The sequence below is a fragment of the Neoarius graeffei genome, chromosome 11 (assembly GCF_027579695.1).
Source record: "Neoarius graeffei isolate fNeoGra1 chromosome 11, fNeoGra1.pri, whole genome shotgun sequence".
In the NCBI taxonomy this organism is placed as follows: domain Eukaryota; kingdom Metazoa; phylum Chordata; class Actinopteri; order Siluriformes; family Ariidae; genus Neoarius; species Neoarius graeffei.
The window spans coordinates 70,373,814-70,389,537 of record NC_083579.1 but is presented as its reverse complement, the minus strand read 5'-3'; the positions used below and the strand labels follow the sequence as shown (position 1 = coordinate 70,389,537).

The 15,724-nt window shown below is 41.6% G+C and overlaps 1 protein-coding gene across 5 annotated transcripts in view; it reads left to right on the top strand.

The window, feature by feature from the left end:
- Window positions 1-15,724, top strand: part of LOC132894609 (peroxidasin) — a 300,221-nt gene that overhangs the window by 168,784 nt on the left and 115,713 nt on the right. For all 5 annotated transcript variants that reach the window (XR_009655662.1, XM_060934684.1, XM_060934683.1 and 2 more), the window contains exons 7-9: window positions 798-967; window positions 9,092-9,209; window positions 9,368-9,537. Coding sequence is in view for 4 of the 5 variants with exons in the window: in XM_060934684.1 (XP_060790667.1) it covers window positions 798-967; window positions 9,092-9,209; window positions 9,368-9,537 (458 nt within the window). In the remaining variant the exon portion in view is untranslated. The remainder of the gene's footprint in view (window positions 1-797; window positions 968-9,091; window positions 9,210-9,367; window positions 9,538-15,724) is intronic.

Here is a 15,724-nt window from a genome sequence, read left to right as displayed (position 1 = left end):
TTTTCAAACATTTGCTGAAGTGTGAAATCGCAAAATGGTATTCTAGCGAACAACAAAATAGTAAAGATTCAGAAAAACAAATCATTCAGTGATCATTTTAATAGTGTAATTTCATCCGAACTAGGCCTAACGGTCGATTTAGAACTACAAAAAGTCCGTGTGTCGGACATTTTAAGTACCTTTGTAAAAGTTTTGCAAATGTTGCAGTCAGCATTTAAAATGCTAACTTAAAGTTTTTGTCCAAGTTTCAGTTGATTAAACCGTCATATTTTATTAAATGTGTCTGCTTTTGTAATAAAAAAGTACTGAAAGAAAAAGCAAACACAGCATTGCGATTTCTTATCCATCCATATATAATAAAAATAAATAAATAAATAAATCCCTCCCTCCCGACTGAAATTTTTTTTGCCCACCTGGTGGACAGGAAACGGATTTTTTTTTAAGGATGGGCTGGGAAAAAACCAATCACGTTTTAGAAAAGAAAAGAAAAAAACATCCACTTTCAAAGCTGCTTCATAGTAACGAGTAACGAGGACCTTGATAGAAATGTAGTGGAGGGAAAAGTACGATATTTGCCTTTCAAATGTAGTGAAGCTAAAGTCATAAGTTTCCAAAAAAAAAAAAAACTCAAGTAAAGTACAGATACTCAAAAAGTGTACTTAAGTACAGTACTCAAGTAAATGTACTTCGTTACTGTCCACTTCTGGTAAAATCTAACTCCTGTTCTTATCCTACACTATCAGGCAATAAAATCTAATGGACAGGAGGTTAAGTAAAATCTGTGTGTCCCTGCTCAGGCGTCTGGACTCAAACACACTGAACTGTGACTGCGAGCTGCTATGGCTGGCAGACCTACTGAAGCAGTACGCAGAGTCTGGCAACGCCCAGGCCGCCGCCACGTGTGAATACCCCAGCCGCCTGCAGGGCCGATCTGTGGCCACTCTCACCGCAGAGGAGCTCAACTGTGGTAAGACAGTTACGAATACCTGTTCATTCATCCAGTCAGACTATCACATGATCACAGCGCAGCACATAAAATCATGCAGCTTCACTTAATGCTCACATCAAACATCAGAATGAAGGAAAAAGTGAACTCATTCCTTTCTCTGAGGTTGTGGCACGGTTAGTGGTGCTGGTTTGTGTATTACAGAGACTTCTGATCTCCTGGTATTTTTCACTCAAATCAGTCACTAGAGTTGATACAGAATGCCGTGAAAAACAAAAAGCGTCCAGAAACACGGCGTTGATGAGAGAGGTCAGAGTGGTTCAAGTAATTCAAATAACCACTCTTTGCAACTGTGGTGAGCAGAAAAGCATTTCAGAATGCACAGTACATCGAACATTGAGGTGAATGTGTTCCACCATCAAGTTCCACTCCTCAGCCAAGAACAGAAATCTGAAGGCTACAGTGAGCACGCAACTCCATCCATCCATCCATCCATCCATCCATCCATCCATCCATCCATAACCGCTTATCCTGTACAGGGTCGCAGGCAAGCTGGAGCCTATCTTAGTTGACTGTGGGTGAGAGGCGGGGTACACCCTGGACAAGTCGCCAGATCGTCACAGGGCTGATACATTAAAGCTGTGTTCACATACAGTGGTACTTGAAAGTTTGTGAACCCTTTAGAATTTTCTATATTTCTGCATAAATATGACCAAAAACATCATCAGATTTTCACACAAGTCCTAAAAGTAGATAAAGAGAACCCAGTTACACAAATGAGACAAAAATATTATACTTGGTCATTTATTTATTGAGGAAAATGATCCAATATTACATATCTGTGAGTGGCAAAAGTATGTGAACCTTTGCTTTCAGTATCTGGAGTGACCCCCTTGTGCAGCAATAACTGCAACTAAATGTTTCCGGTAACTGTTGATCAGTCCTGCACACCGGCTTGGAGGAATTTTAGCCCGTTCCTCCGTACAGAACAGCTTCAACTCTGGGATGTTGGTGGGTTTCCTCACATGAACTGCTCGCTTCAGGTCCTTCCACAGCATTTCGATTGGATTAAGGTCAGGACTTTGACTTGGCCATTCCAAAACATTAACTTTATTCTTCTTTAACCATTCTTTGGTAGAACGACTTGTGTGCTTAGGGTCGTTGTCTTGCTGCATGACCCACCTTCTCTTGAGATTCAGTTCATGGACAGATGTCCCGACATTTTCCTTTAGAATTCGCTGGTATAATTCAGAATTCATTGTTTCATCAATGATGGCAAGCCGTCCTGGCCCAGATGCAGCAAAACAGGCCCAAACCGTGATACTGCCACCACCATGTTTCACAGATGGGATAAGGCTCTTATGCTGGAATGCAGTGTTTTCCTTTCTCCAAACATAACGCTTCTCATTTAAACCAAAAATTTCTATTTTGGTCTCATCTGTCCACAAAACATTTTTCCAATAGCCTTCTGGTTTGTCCATGTGATCTTTAGCAAACTGCAGACGAGCAGCAATGTTCTTTTTGGAGAGCAGTGGCTTTCTACTTGCAACCCTGCCATGCACACCATTGTTGTTCAGTGTTCTCCTGATGGTGGACTCATGAACATTAACATTAGACAATGTGAGAGAGGCATTCAGTTGCTTAGAAGTTACCCTGGGGTCCTTTGTGACCTTTCCGACTATTACACACCTTGCTCTTGGAGTGATCTTTGTTGGTTGACCACTCCTGGGGAGGGTAACAATGGTCTTGAATTTCCTCCATTTGTACACAATCTGTCTGACTGTGGATTGGTGGAGTCCAAACTCTTTAGAGATGGTTTTGTAACCTTTTCCAGCCTGATGAGCATCAACAACGCTTTTTCTGAGGTCCTCAGAAATCTCCTTTATATCTCCTTTATTAACTTTGATAGATCCCTGTTCTTTAAATAAAACAGGGTGCCCACTCACACCTGATTGTCATCCCATTGATTGAAAACACCTGACTCTAATTTCACCTTCAAATTAACTGCTAATCCTAGAGGTTCACATACTTTTGCCACTCACAGATATGTAATATTGGATCATTTTCCTCAATAAATAAATGACCAAGTATAATATTTTTGTCTCATTTGTTTAACTGGGTTCTCTTTATCTACTTTTAGGACTCGTGTGAAAATCTGATAATGTTTTAGGTCATATTTATACAGAAATATAGAAAATTCTAAAGGGTCCACAAACTTTCAAGCACCACTGTATATACCGGTACGAAAGTGGTATAACTGTATCGATACAAAGTATACCGGTACAGTTTAGTGCATCTGTCCACACTAGCGAGAAATGTTTGTGGTTTTCTTTCACGGTAGTTGAAATGCGTGTGCGCGAAATGTTTCCGTGGTTACCGAGTAACTTCCTTCCGAGAATATGGCGGATGAAACAACGTGTGTGTGCTTTTGGTTGTCAATGTACAGTCTGTATTTCTGGTGGTCATTTATTCAGTCGAATCGTATAAAACGCGCGAGGCAGTTGAGAAAGAAACAAAGAAAACGAATCTTGTATTGTATTGTATGAATAACCCGGAAGAAGTAGGAATGGTTCATTGCGCATTATATTTGTATCGATACAGAGCCGCTTCATCTGTCCACACTACAGCGAAGCGCTACAGTACCGGTACGAAACCCATACATTTGTGGGTTTCGTACCGATACAGTTATACCGCTACAGTACTGGTATAGTTGCTAGTGTGGACAGGTGTTGCAGTACGAAAGTAGTATCGTATCGGTACAAAATCCCTAGTGTGGACAGGGTATTAGACACACAACCATTCACACTCGCATTCGCACCTATGGTCAATTTAGAGCCACCAATTAGCCTAACCTGCATGTCTTTGGACCAGGGGCTTAACCAGGATTGGGAAGGCTGGGAGTGTTTTTCTGGGGCAAATTTTGAAAATTTTATCTTTTTTGGTGCAATCTGTTGACTTCTGGAGCTGCAACTGAGCCTTAAGAAGAAATGAAAGAAAGCATTAATTTTAAGTGTGAATTATATTTTATTAGGTATTTAACACAAATTTTATTGACTAACTTAATAAAATGTTAAAACAAAGTTTACATCTAGTTTCTTATTCATGAACCAGAACTTTACAAATCACTGTAATTATCAATAAAATATTCTACAAATTCCTGCAATAAAAGCAGAAACTTTAAATTATAATTTCTATTGCATTTAAAGGAGAACTGAAGGCAAATTTTTTATCATCAAAATTCTATTTATCTCATTTTATTAAATATCGGAATGCATTTTTGATCGCTATTTTGTCACTGCTATAGCAAGTTATGAGTGTTCGAAATATGCTCTGTAATATATCAGTCCGTATGTCAAAGCAACGGCTGTAAACGAGATTCGTTGAGACCTGTGCGAGACATCGTAGGACGGAAGTAAAACGTACAGCGGAAATCAAAGTGACCGACATCTGCCAACGTCGTCAAAAGACGCGCGCGCCCTCTTTCGAATGCTGACGTAATCGAGCCGGAAGTTTTGTTTGTTTTGATAGCAATCAGGAAAGTTTGAAAAAAGTAGGCAGTAATCGTCATTTAAACTCGTTTTTGTGCAATACTTCGTTTGGAAAACAGTTTTCAAAATGGCGGCACGGACGCCTGGCTGACACTTCACGTTTCGAAGTCTCGCACAAGTCTCGTGAAGATCACGCAGATAAGCGACGCCTGCCGTGGACCAAACGAACTAAATTCAACACGGCTAAAAACCGAATCGGCCGATAAGTATAATATTTAATTGCAATTAGTTGCCAATACGAGTCACGATATAAGGTTACTAAAACCGAAAACATAATTGAATAACACGTTAATTAAGAAGTAAAGCAAGTTTAAAAATGACTTCAGTTCTCCTTTAAGACAAAAAACAAAATACAAATTGCTGCAATCAAGTACTAAGAGATAAATAGAATTTCAGTAATAAAAAAAAATTCCCCTTCAGTGTATCAAATTTACGAGTATAACACTAATTAAGAATGGACATTTTGTCAATTTTATGCAAATTGTTAATGAAGCAGTAAATCGACAAATCCAGTAATTTCCTCTGTCGAATGCGATGGCCAACTGGTTCTAATTCAACAATTGGGCCTTTTCCACTACCCTTTTTCAACTCACTTCAGCCCAACACGGCTCGCGTTTCGACTACCTCAGAGCAGCACGACTGGGCTCACTTCAGCCTTACTCAGCACCCAAAACTCGCACGGTTTTGGAGTGGGCCTGAAGTGAGCCCAACCGAGCCAAGTGGGGCTAGGGGCGTGAGGAGACACTCCCCCGTGCACTGATTGGTGAGGAGGAGTGTCCTCACATGCCCACACACGCCCCGCGAGCACGCTGGGATCTGTAAACACCGTAAACCCGGAAGCCGATTTACAATGTTGTTGCGCTATACGAGACAGGGTGGAAAGCTAGAAATTTAACTGTTAGCTTACCATTACACGTCGTCTCTTGCTAGCGAGCTCGAACTCCGTGTCAGAAACTGTTCCATCGTCTGTGTCCGTGTCGTCCGTATCGTCTGTGTCCTCGTTGTCTTCATTGAGAAGGAATTGAAGACGTTCCCTCTCTTTCTGAAGCCTTATGCGCCTCGCCTCATCTATACGTTCTTGCCAGTATCTGTTGGCGTTGTCGGTGACAACAAGCCACAGCACCAAGACCAGCAACACTAACGACTCCATGTCCTCCATGTTTATTGTTTACTATCCGGGTCGTGAGACTACCGCTTAAAAGGTCACTGATGTCACTGTTTGCGCCGCCTCACGACATCACGTGACGTCCACCCACTTTCTCTAACTCCACCCAATGTGTCCACCCACTTCCAGCCAGCACGGTTCAGCACGGTTGTAGTCGAAATGCAACCCCAACAGCCCCACTCAGCTCGACTCAGCCCAACTCAGCATCGCACGGCTCAGCCCGACTCAGCCGCGTTGGTAGTGGAAAAGCCCCTTATGTTTGATGTGCAGAAATGAAAAAAAAAACAAAAAAACTTTGAATGTGATCTAATCCTTTCCAGGTTTTTATTAAACTATAAAAATGCATTTGAACCAAAAAGAACAGTGATGTGTATAAATTATACAGCATGCTGTTTACATTTTAAAAAATGTAAGCTGTTACCATTTTAAAAAGCTAAACTAGACAGACAGTTATGGATGGAGAAGTATCTCCGCCGCACTCATAAGAGTCAGACGCAGAGTGATATTAGCAACATGTTTCTTGCTAGTATGAATGCTGGGTAAGGAGTGAGTTTCCAGATGTAACACTGTTAATGTATTTAGCCTCCTACACATTGAATGTTCTGCCAGAGTGAGCAGTGGGTCAAATGTAACTCCCTGAGTCTCAGGCATCTGCTAAACAAATGAAGGTCAATCCTACAGGGAGGCAGCGCTGTCAGGAGGAAAGCAGACTTATTCATATCACTCAGAAGTGGGCAAACATGGGCTTTTTTTTTTTGCCTCCCAAAGCAAGTTTCTTCTTGTTTCGTTCAAAACGAGCTAGAAAGCTTTAGAGCTTTCTCATGGGTAATCCAGAGATCAAGTACACAGCAGTTGTCTGTGTACTACAAAGAAACCACAAAGTACTGTGGTTAATTTGCCACAAACTTGCCCAGGCTTGTTGGTGTAAACCATCTCTTAATGCCTCGACAGGCTCTGCACTGGAATGCCTCCCCCTCTCTGCTCAGGAATGATGCACAGTGAGCAGGAGCAGCTGTAAAAACACATCATGGCTTGGTGTGGCACTGCCACTCGAACACGTGTGGTGTGTGGAATGGTGGCAGTTTGAGTGTGACTGGCAAACAGAGCTATAATTACAATGTTGGAGCGCATTAATGAGGCAAGCAGTGGTGTGTAGTGCAGAGGAAACGCAGGATACCTAATGAACACGAACACACAACTGACTGCTTTGTCTTTCAGCATTGTGTGTGTATAAGGTAAAGAGTTTGGACTCCACCAATCCACAGTCAGACAGGACCCTAGGGTAACTTCTAAGCAACTGAAGGCCTCTCTCATATTGACTAATATGCCATTTTTGATCTGTATTGAATTTCTCCCTCTGTTTGACTGATAATGCTTTGGATGGGGTCATAAATGTGTAAAACCTCTCAAGTTGGTCTAATTAATGTGAAACGTAATGAAACACGCCGGCAAAACTGTCTTTCATTCATAGATATGCTAAAATGAACAGAAGCCATGGCTTTGGCAGCTTGTTCTGCCAGCCATACAGCAGTTTTAGGACAAATTATGATGGCTGTAAAGGCACAAGGTTTCTCAGCATGTGTACAGTCTCCATTGGTCTGGTATCGTGCCGAGACATTATCATCCTCCACTTTGACGTCCAACTTTCATGACATCATCACGTACAGTGGTGCTTGAAAGTTTGTGAACCCTTTATAATTTTCTATATTTCTGCATAAATATGACCTAAAACATCATCAGATTTTCACACAAGTCCTAAAAGTAGACAAAGAGACCCCAGTTAAACAAATGAGACAAAAATATTATACTTGGTCATTTATTTATTGAGGAAAACGATCCAATATTACATATCTGTGAGTGGCAAAAGTATGTGAACCTCTAGGATTAGCAGTTACTTTGAAGGTGAAATTAGAGTCAGGTGTTTTCAATCAATGGGATGACAATCAGGTGTGAGTGGGCACCCTGTTTTATTTAAAGAACAGGGATCTATCAAAGTCTGATCTTCACAACACATGTTTGTGGAAGTGTATCATGCCACGAACAAAGGAGATTTCTGAGGACCTCAGAAAAAGCATTGTTGATGCTCATCAGGCTGGAAAAGGTTACAAAACCATCTCTAAAGAGTTTGGACTCCACCAATCCACAGTCAGACAGATTGTGTACAAATGGAGAAAATTCAAGACCATTGTTACCCTCCCCAGGAGTGGTCGACCAACAAGGATCACTCCAAGAGCAAGGCGTGCAATAGTCGGCGAGGTCACAAAGAACCCCAGAGTAACTTCTGAGCAACTGAAGGCTTCGCTCACATTGGCTAATGTTAATGTTCATGAGTCCACCATCAGGAGAACACTGAACAACAATGGTGTGCATGGCAGGGTTGCAAGGAGAAAGCCACTGCTCTCCAAAAAGAACATTGCTGCTCATCCGCAGTTTGCTAAAGATCACGTGGACAAGCCAGAAGGCTATTGGAAAAATGTTTTGTGGACAGATGAGACCAAAATAGAACTTTTTGGTTTAAATGAGAAGTGTTATGTTTGGAGAAAGGAAAACACTGCATTCCAGCATAAGAACCTTATCCCATCTGTGAAACATGGTGGTGGTAGTATCATGGTTTGGGTCTGTTTTGCTGCATCTGGGCCAGGACGGCTTGCCGTGATTGATGGAACAATGAACTCTGAATTATACCAGCGAATTCTAAAGGAAAATGTCAGGACATCTGTCCATGAACTGAATCTCAAGAGAAGGTGGGTCATGCAGCAAGACAACGACCCTAAGCACACAAGTCGTTCTACCCCAGAATGGTTAAAGAAGAATAAAGTTAATGTTTTGGAATGGCCAAGTCAAAGTCCTGACCTTAATCCAATCGAAATGTTGTGGAAGGACCTGAAGTGAGCAGTTCATGTGAGGAAACCCACCAACATCCCAGAGTTGAAGCTGTTCTGTACGGAGGAACGGGCTAAAATTCCTCCAAGCCGGTGTGCAGGACTGATCAACAGTTACCGCAAACGTTTAGTTGCAGTTATTGCTGCACAAGGTGGTCACACCAGATACTGAAAGCAAAGGTTGACATACTTTTGCCACTCACAGATATGTAATATTGGATCATTTTCCTCAATAAATAAATGACCAAGTATAATATTTTTGTCTCATTTGTTTAACTGGGTTCTCTTTATCTACTTTTAGGACTTCTGTGAAAATCTGATGTTTTAGATCATATTTATGCAGAAATATAGAAAATTCTAAAGCATTCACAAACTTTCAGGCACCACTGTACAAATCGGCATTCTACAGTCCGATTCTGTCTCTAGCACACAAATCCACCTCGACTAACAAGATTGTGTTTTGTCTTTTACTTTTCTGACACCAATCCTCCCCCCCCCACCCATCCACCCACCATTCCTCCCCCCCCACTTCTGTTTGACATGTGTATAGAGGTTCCTCGGATCACATCCGAACCGCAGGATGTGGACGTGACCTCAGGAAACACTGTGTACTTCACATGCAGGGCAGAGGGCAATCCCAAACCCCAGATCATCTGGCTAAGAAATAAGTGAGATCAAGTTTTAATCTAAGAAAAATAAAGAGTGCATGACCGCTATGTTGTTTGTTTTTTCAGTTTATACATATTGCATGTTGATTTACAGAGTTAATATCTGTACTTCATCCCAGATTGTATTTTAAATGATTAATCTCTGTTTGCTTTTACAGCAACGCCCTTAACATGCGAGATGACTCGCGTCTGAATCTTCTGGAAGACGGCACCCTGATGATTCAGGACACGAGAGAAACCGACCAGGGCGTGTACCAGTGCATGGCTAAAAATATCGCAGGCGAGGTCAAAACAGGAGAGGTCACCTTGCGCTACTTTGGGACACCATGTAAGCCTGAAACCTTTGTATCACTCTCACAGGGGATCAGGACACTTCGTCCAATGACCATTTCGTCCAAAGCCTTTTTCATACGCGTTATCAATTATTTTATATGACAAGATTGAGATATAAACGAACCATAATTCGTTTAAGGGAATGCATTAAGGACTATCAGAAGCACACAGGCAAACAATCCAAAACGGTAGGCGATCTCGTAAACGTGAAGCTAGCAAAAGGTCAGGCGAGGCACAAACAGGCTAAATTAGGCAAAAATAGAAACTAAGAAGAGGAAACAGGATCGGAAACCCAGGGAAGCTACACGGGAGAATAAGGCTCGGTAATGCGTACTGACGTGGTGTAATAGTTCGCAGTGAACGTGCGTTTGCTAATGTCTCTTGATCATGTGCAGGTGAGCCTCATGAGGCTCACCTGCACATGATCAAGAGGCATCAGCGTGCCTATATAATATATAAAGACTGAGAAAACATATATACAGTGGTGCTTTAGAATTTTCTGTATTTCTGCATAAATATGACCTAAAACATCATCAGATTTTCACACAAGTCCTAAAAGTAGATAAAGAGAACCCAGTTAAACAAATGAGACAAAAATATTATATTTGCTCATTTATTTATTGAGGAAAATGTTCCAATATTACATATCTTTGAGTGGCAAAAGTATGTGAACCTTTGCTTTCAGTATCTGGTGTGACCCCTTTGTGCAGCAATAACTACAACTAAACGTTTGCGGTAACTGTTGATCAGTCCTGCACACCGGCTTAGAGGACTTTTAGCCCATTCCTCCGTATAGAACAGCTTCAACTCTGGGATGTTGGTGGGTTTCCTCACATGAACTGCTCGCTTCAGGTCCTTCCACAACATTTCGATTGGATTAAGGTCAGGACTTTGACTTGGCCATTCCGAAACATTAACTTTATTCTTCTTTAACCATTCTTTGGTAGAACGACTTGTGTGCTTAGGGTTGTTGTCTTGCTGCATGACCCACCTTCTCTTGAGATTCAGTTCATGGACAGATGTCCTGACGTTTTCCTTTAGAATTTGCTGGTGTAATTCAGAATTCATTGTTTCATCAATGATGGCAAGCCGTCCTGGCCCAGATGCAGCAAAACAGGCCCAAACCATGATACTACCACCACCATGTTTCACAGATGGGATAAGGTTCTTATGCTGGAATGCAGTGTTTTCCTTTCTCCAAACATAACGCTTCTCATTTAAACCAAAAAGTTCTATTTTGGTCTCATCCAAACTGTCGTTATCACTATCCATGCTGTAAAATTAATGCTATTCTCCTGAGAAATGCGAAAATAAATGTTGACAAAAATTGCTACTATGTTTGTTGTTGTTGTTGTGAACGAGCGAGTCGCCAGAGGTCCGTAATCGGGGTCCGTACTGTAGGATACAGACCCGCTCGCCAGCCAATCAGAGCGCAGGATTTGATGGAAACCAGACCGCGAAAAAAATAAATCTGGATATCATATCTCATATCTCACACTTGCCAAGGATATCTGCCAAGTCCGAGTCTAGATTTTCTACGTAATTCAGTCTAATAAAAACGATCTCTCCCCACATGCGGCCCCCAGTCGAATGCGCCCGAAGATGACACTTGCTGATTCCCATCATTTCCGGTTTCGTTTCCATTTTGCAAAAATGTGTTTTGCTTCGGTCAGATTCCATTAAGAATTCCTCCTTTTCTCGAACAAACCAAGACCTGAAATATAAAATAATTGATTGTGCGTATGAAAAAGGCTTTGGACAAAATGTCTTAACTATTCTACGAAATGCTCAATGGACGAAATGACCTCTGTCCCTGTCCCAGGAACAAAATGTGAAGCTTTGTAAGAAGCTACTCTTTCTGTCTTTCAGGTTCGATGCTGAAATCTGATTTTCTATAAAACATCAATCACTTTCGTGTTTTATTGTCATTTTATTACACTATAAGTTAAATCAGGATTTATTTTCTCATTGAACCGTGTTCTTTATTTAAACTGCATTCTTTCTTTAAAATGTTTCCCACATTTTAGAGTCATAGTAATAGACCTGTTATTAAACGAGACCGGCAATGACGGCGTAACTCACTCCGGCCCCGTCTAGTCCAGAAGGAACGATCTAAAGTGCACAATAAATGTCGCAAGCTATTTACAAGCTATATATAGAAGCGATATCTACCCTAGGAATACCGACCTATTTGCCAGAAAGAATCCAAAACGGTGAGGAATTGACCGAGAAGAAGCGATTTTTGTTGAACTGGTCATTAAGGCTTAATTAGTCCACTATTAACTTCATTAATAATTGTAATTAAGCAAATCTGGGTAGAAATTATAATAACCCAAGGTACTCTTACCTTCATGCCAGAAAGAATCAAAATCGGTGAAGAATTGAGGGAGAAGAAGTGATTTGTGTAGAAGCTGCTCGTTAGAGCTTAAAGCAAGACTGCCTTTCAGATTTTCAAGCATAAGTCATTAAAAGAATTTCCATCTACACCCAATTTTTTTTTTTTTTTTAGTGGACCGAAAGCTACTGAATTCGAATCACAGACTTCAAATTGTATTACTTTTTTATCCTAAAAGAACAATTAATGAATTTAGAGCCCCATGGTCCTAAATTCTCCACTTTTTTTTTTTTTTTTTTTTTTTGCCTCAACGTGACCTAGAGGTGGACAAAGTACCCAACTTCATGACTTAAGTCAAAGTACAGATCCCACTGGTCAAATGTTACTCCGATACAAGTGAAAGTTCTCATCTCATCTCATTATCTCTAGCCGATTTATCCTGTTCTACAGGGTCGCAGGCAAGCTGGAGCCTATCCCAGCTGACTACGGGCGAAAGGCGGGGTACACCCTGGACAAGTCGCCAGGTCATCACAGGGCTGACACATAGACACAGACAACCATTCACACTCACATTCACACCTACGCTCAATTTAGAGTCACCAGTTAACCTAACCTGCATGTCTTTGGACTGTGGGGGAAACCGGAGCACCCGGAGGAAACCCACGCGGACACGGGGAGAACATGCAAACTCCGCACAGAAAGGCCCTCGCCGGCCACGGGGCTCGAACCCGGACCTTCTTGCTGTGAGGCGACAGCGCTAACCACTGCACCACCGTGCCTCCCACAAGTGAAAGTTGTCCAGTCAAATTTTTACTTAAGTTAAAGTACTGAAGTACTTGCTTTTAAAAATACTTAAGTATTAAAAGTACATTTTCTGTCAGTGCATTGTTGTATTATTGCCACAGCACTTACAAAACCTAAAGCCTCTGAAGCAACCGACTGGATTTACTGACTCGCTTGTAGAACGTGTAGAATAAACGCCTGGTAGAATGTTACAAAATGAAACACAACTGGATTGAAAAAGAGCCATTGTCATTTAAATTTTTTTTTTTAAATTGTAACACTCCTCCCCACCCCGACAAATCAGCATGGTAGTGTTCTAACACAGCTCTAGCAGTGTGTGCACACATGTATGTGTATGTTAATCAGGAAGACAGTGGAATAGCTGTAAATGCAGCTTGCTCAGAAAATAAATATGACAATCCAACCTGATTAAAACCCAGATCCACACCTCGAGCTTAATAACTGCCCAACAGCAACACTGCTTTAAGCAAGACAAAAAAAGTGCAAGACCATCATCTGACATCAAAACAAAAAAATTCCAACAATTAGTTGTGACTGACTAGTACAATACTGTCCATCTCACAGGTCTCACGTGCATGTGTGTGTGTGTCTGTGTACACACAAGTGTATGTATTCATTCACATATGAATCTGCCTGTGCCATCATGGTGGTTTAATGTTAAGCTAGCTAGTCAGTGAAGCTCCACCTGACATGCTAGCAAACTCTTTTCAAACTCGAAATCATATTGGGTATCTAACGTGACTAGAAAAGAAAGATTTCTACATTCTATTTATTTGGCAAAATTATGCTAAAGCATATTTCTGAAAGGACTTCAGATAAGTTAATGTTATTCATGTTAGCGTAACTCCGTTTTTACACGCTAACTAACAGTGTCCAAGTTAACTAGCTATGTGTTAACGTTAGCCGTGGACAAGGCTACGGCACCTTGGTGGGCAAATCCATAGAAAGTAATTTGACTAACCAGATTGTGTCGTTATTGCAACGTTATCGCTAGCTCTAAAAGCACAGACAACTTCGTTGCAAGCTTTCTCTTGGAATAAAACGATTATATTCTTCAATATGCTTCCGCAGGTTGGACGGTGAGTTTTTGGAGGCCGTGATGTGGTTCGTTTTAGGCAAACAAAGCAAACATTTAAAACGAAATGACTCTTTATTCCTTTCAGAAAACTGAAACATGGGTTCATGGGCCACGGGTGCGTACATTCTCCAGAAGAACCACCTCCTTCCATTCTGCCATCAACTGATCGTGTTAAATAACGCTGCTGAGAAATCACTGAGCTTGATTTTATACAGTCTATGGACGTGATGTGACCCTAGTGATTACTGATCGGCTGTCTCAGTGTCACCTGGGAAAAAAAACAATCACGTTTTAGAAAAGAAATGAAAAAACATCCAGTTTCAAAGCTGCTTCATAGTAACGAGTAACGAGGACCTTGATAGAAATGTAGTGGAGTGAAAAGTACGATATTTGTCTTTCAAATGTAGTGAAGTTAAAGTCATAAGTTGCCCCAAAAAAATAGATACTCAAAAAGTGTACTTAAGTACAGTACTCAAGTAAATAAACGCAGGACCAAACTAATAAATATCAGCGATCTCATATTATGGGCGGCACGGTGGTGTAGTGGTTAGCGCTGTCGCCTCACAGCAAGAAGGTCCGGGTTCGAGCCCCGTGGCCGGCGAGGGCCTTTCTGTGCGGAGTTTGCATGTTCTCCCCGTGTCCGCGTGGGTTTCCTCCGGGTGCTCCGGTTTCCCCCACAGTCCAAAGACATGCAGGTTAGGTTAACTGGTGACTCTAAATTGACCGTAGGTGTGAATGTGAGTGTGAATGGTTGTCTGTGTCTATGTGTCAGCCCTGTGATGACCTGGCGACTTGTCCAGGGTGTACCCCGCCTTTCGCCCGTAGTCAGCTGGGATAGGCTCCAGCTTGCCTGCGACCCTGTAGAACAGGATAAATCGGCTAGAGATAATGAGAGGAGATGAGATGAGATCGTTAGTCAACACATCAACAATCTGTCATTTACAAGCAAGGCCAGAGAAAAGTATATGCACACTTGTATTTAATAGCTGGTATAACCGCCATCCATCTGTTATCTGTAACCGCTTAAACTGTACAGGGTCGTGGGCAAGTCAGAGCCTCTCCCAGCTGACTATGGGTGAGAGGCGGGGTTCACCCTGGACAAGTCGCCAGATCATCACAGGGCTGACACACAGAGACAAACAACCATTCACACCAAAGGTCAATTTAGAGCAGACCTGGGCATTTTCCGGCCCGCGGGCCGCATCCGGCCCTTTGGTTCATTCTGACCGGCCCGCGGAAGGTTAATTAGAAATTACAAAATAAACGTATTTTCTAATTTTACCTCATGCATGGACTGAACGTGCATTGCTTTTATTTTGAAGTTGTGTTCAACAAAAACGCAATGCGTGCGACATGAACATGACATGAAATCCCACGAAACCTAATCCCGCGATAACTACTTCCGTAATTTGTCCAGACCAACCACAAACTTGTACGTCATCCTTCAAACGGTCCAGCCAATCACATAGTGTGACGTCACCAGCAGGCGCCGGAGCCCGAGCCGATCTGTAGATCTGATACCTACACCTAATCGACGTTGTTGCGAGCAGGTCACAAGAAGACTTTAGCCCCCAAAATGTCCACAAAAAGAAGAAAGGTAGATGCCGAATGCAGGGCTTTCAACAAAACATGGACTGCTAAGTATTTATTTACTGAAGTCAGAGATAAAGCCGTGTGTTTAGTTTGCGGAGAGCAGATCGCAGTATTCAAAGACTACAATTTGAGTCGGCATTACCAAATGAAAAACACCAAATGAGGTGATTAGACTACAAATGTGGGCATCATTATTATAATATGATGTATCTTGCTTGATATTTGGAGTAGAAAGACAATATTGTGATGTCTTTATTGTGTTTTGGGGTGAATGTGACTGAAAAAAAAAATGGTACAAACGTTCACATTTTGTTAACCATTGTTTTCGGAAATTTGATTGAATAAATGACGTTTTTTGTAAGGCAACCTCGT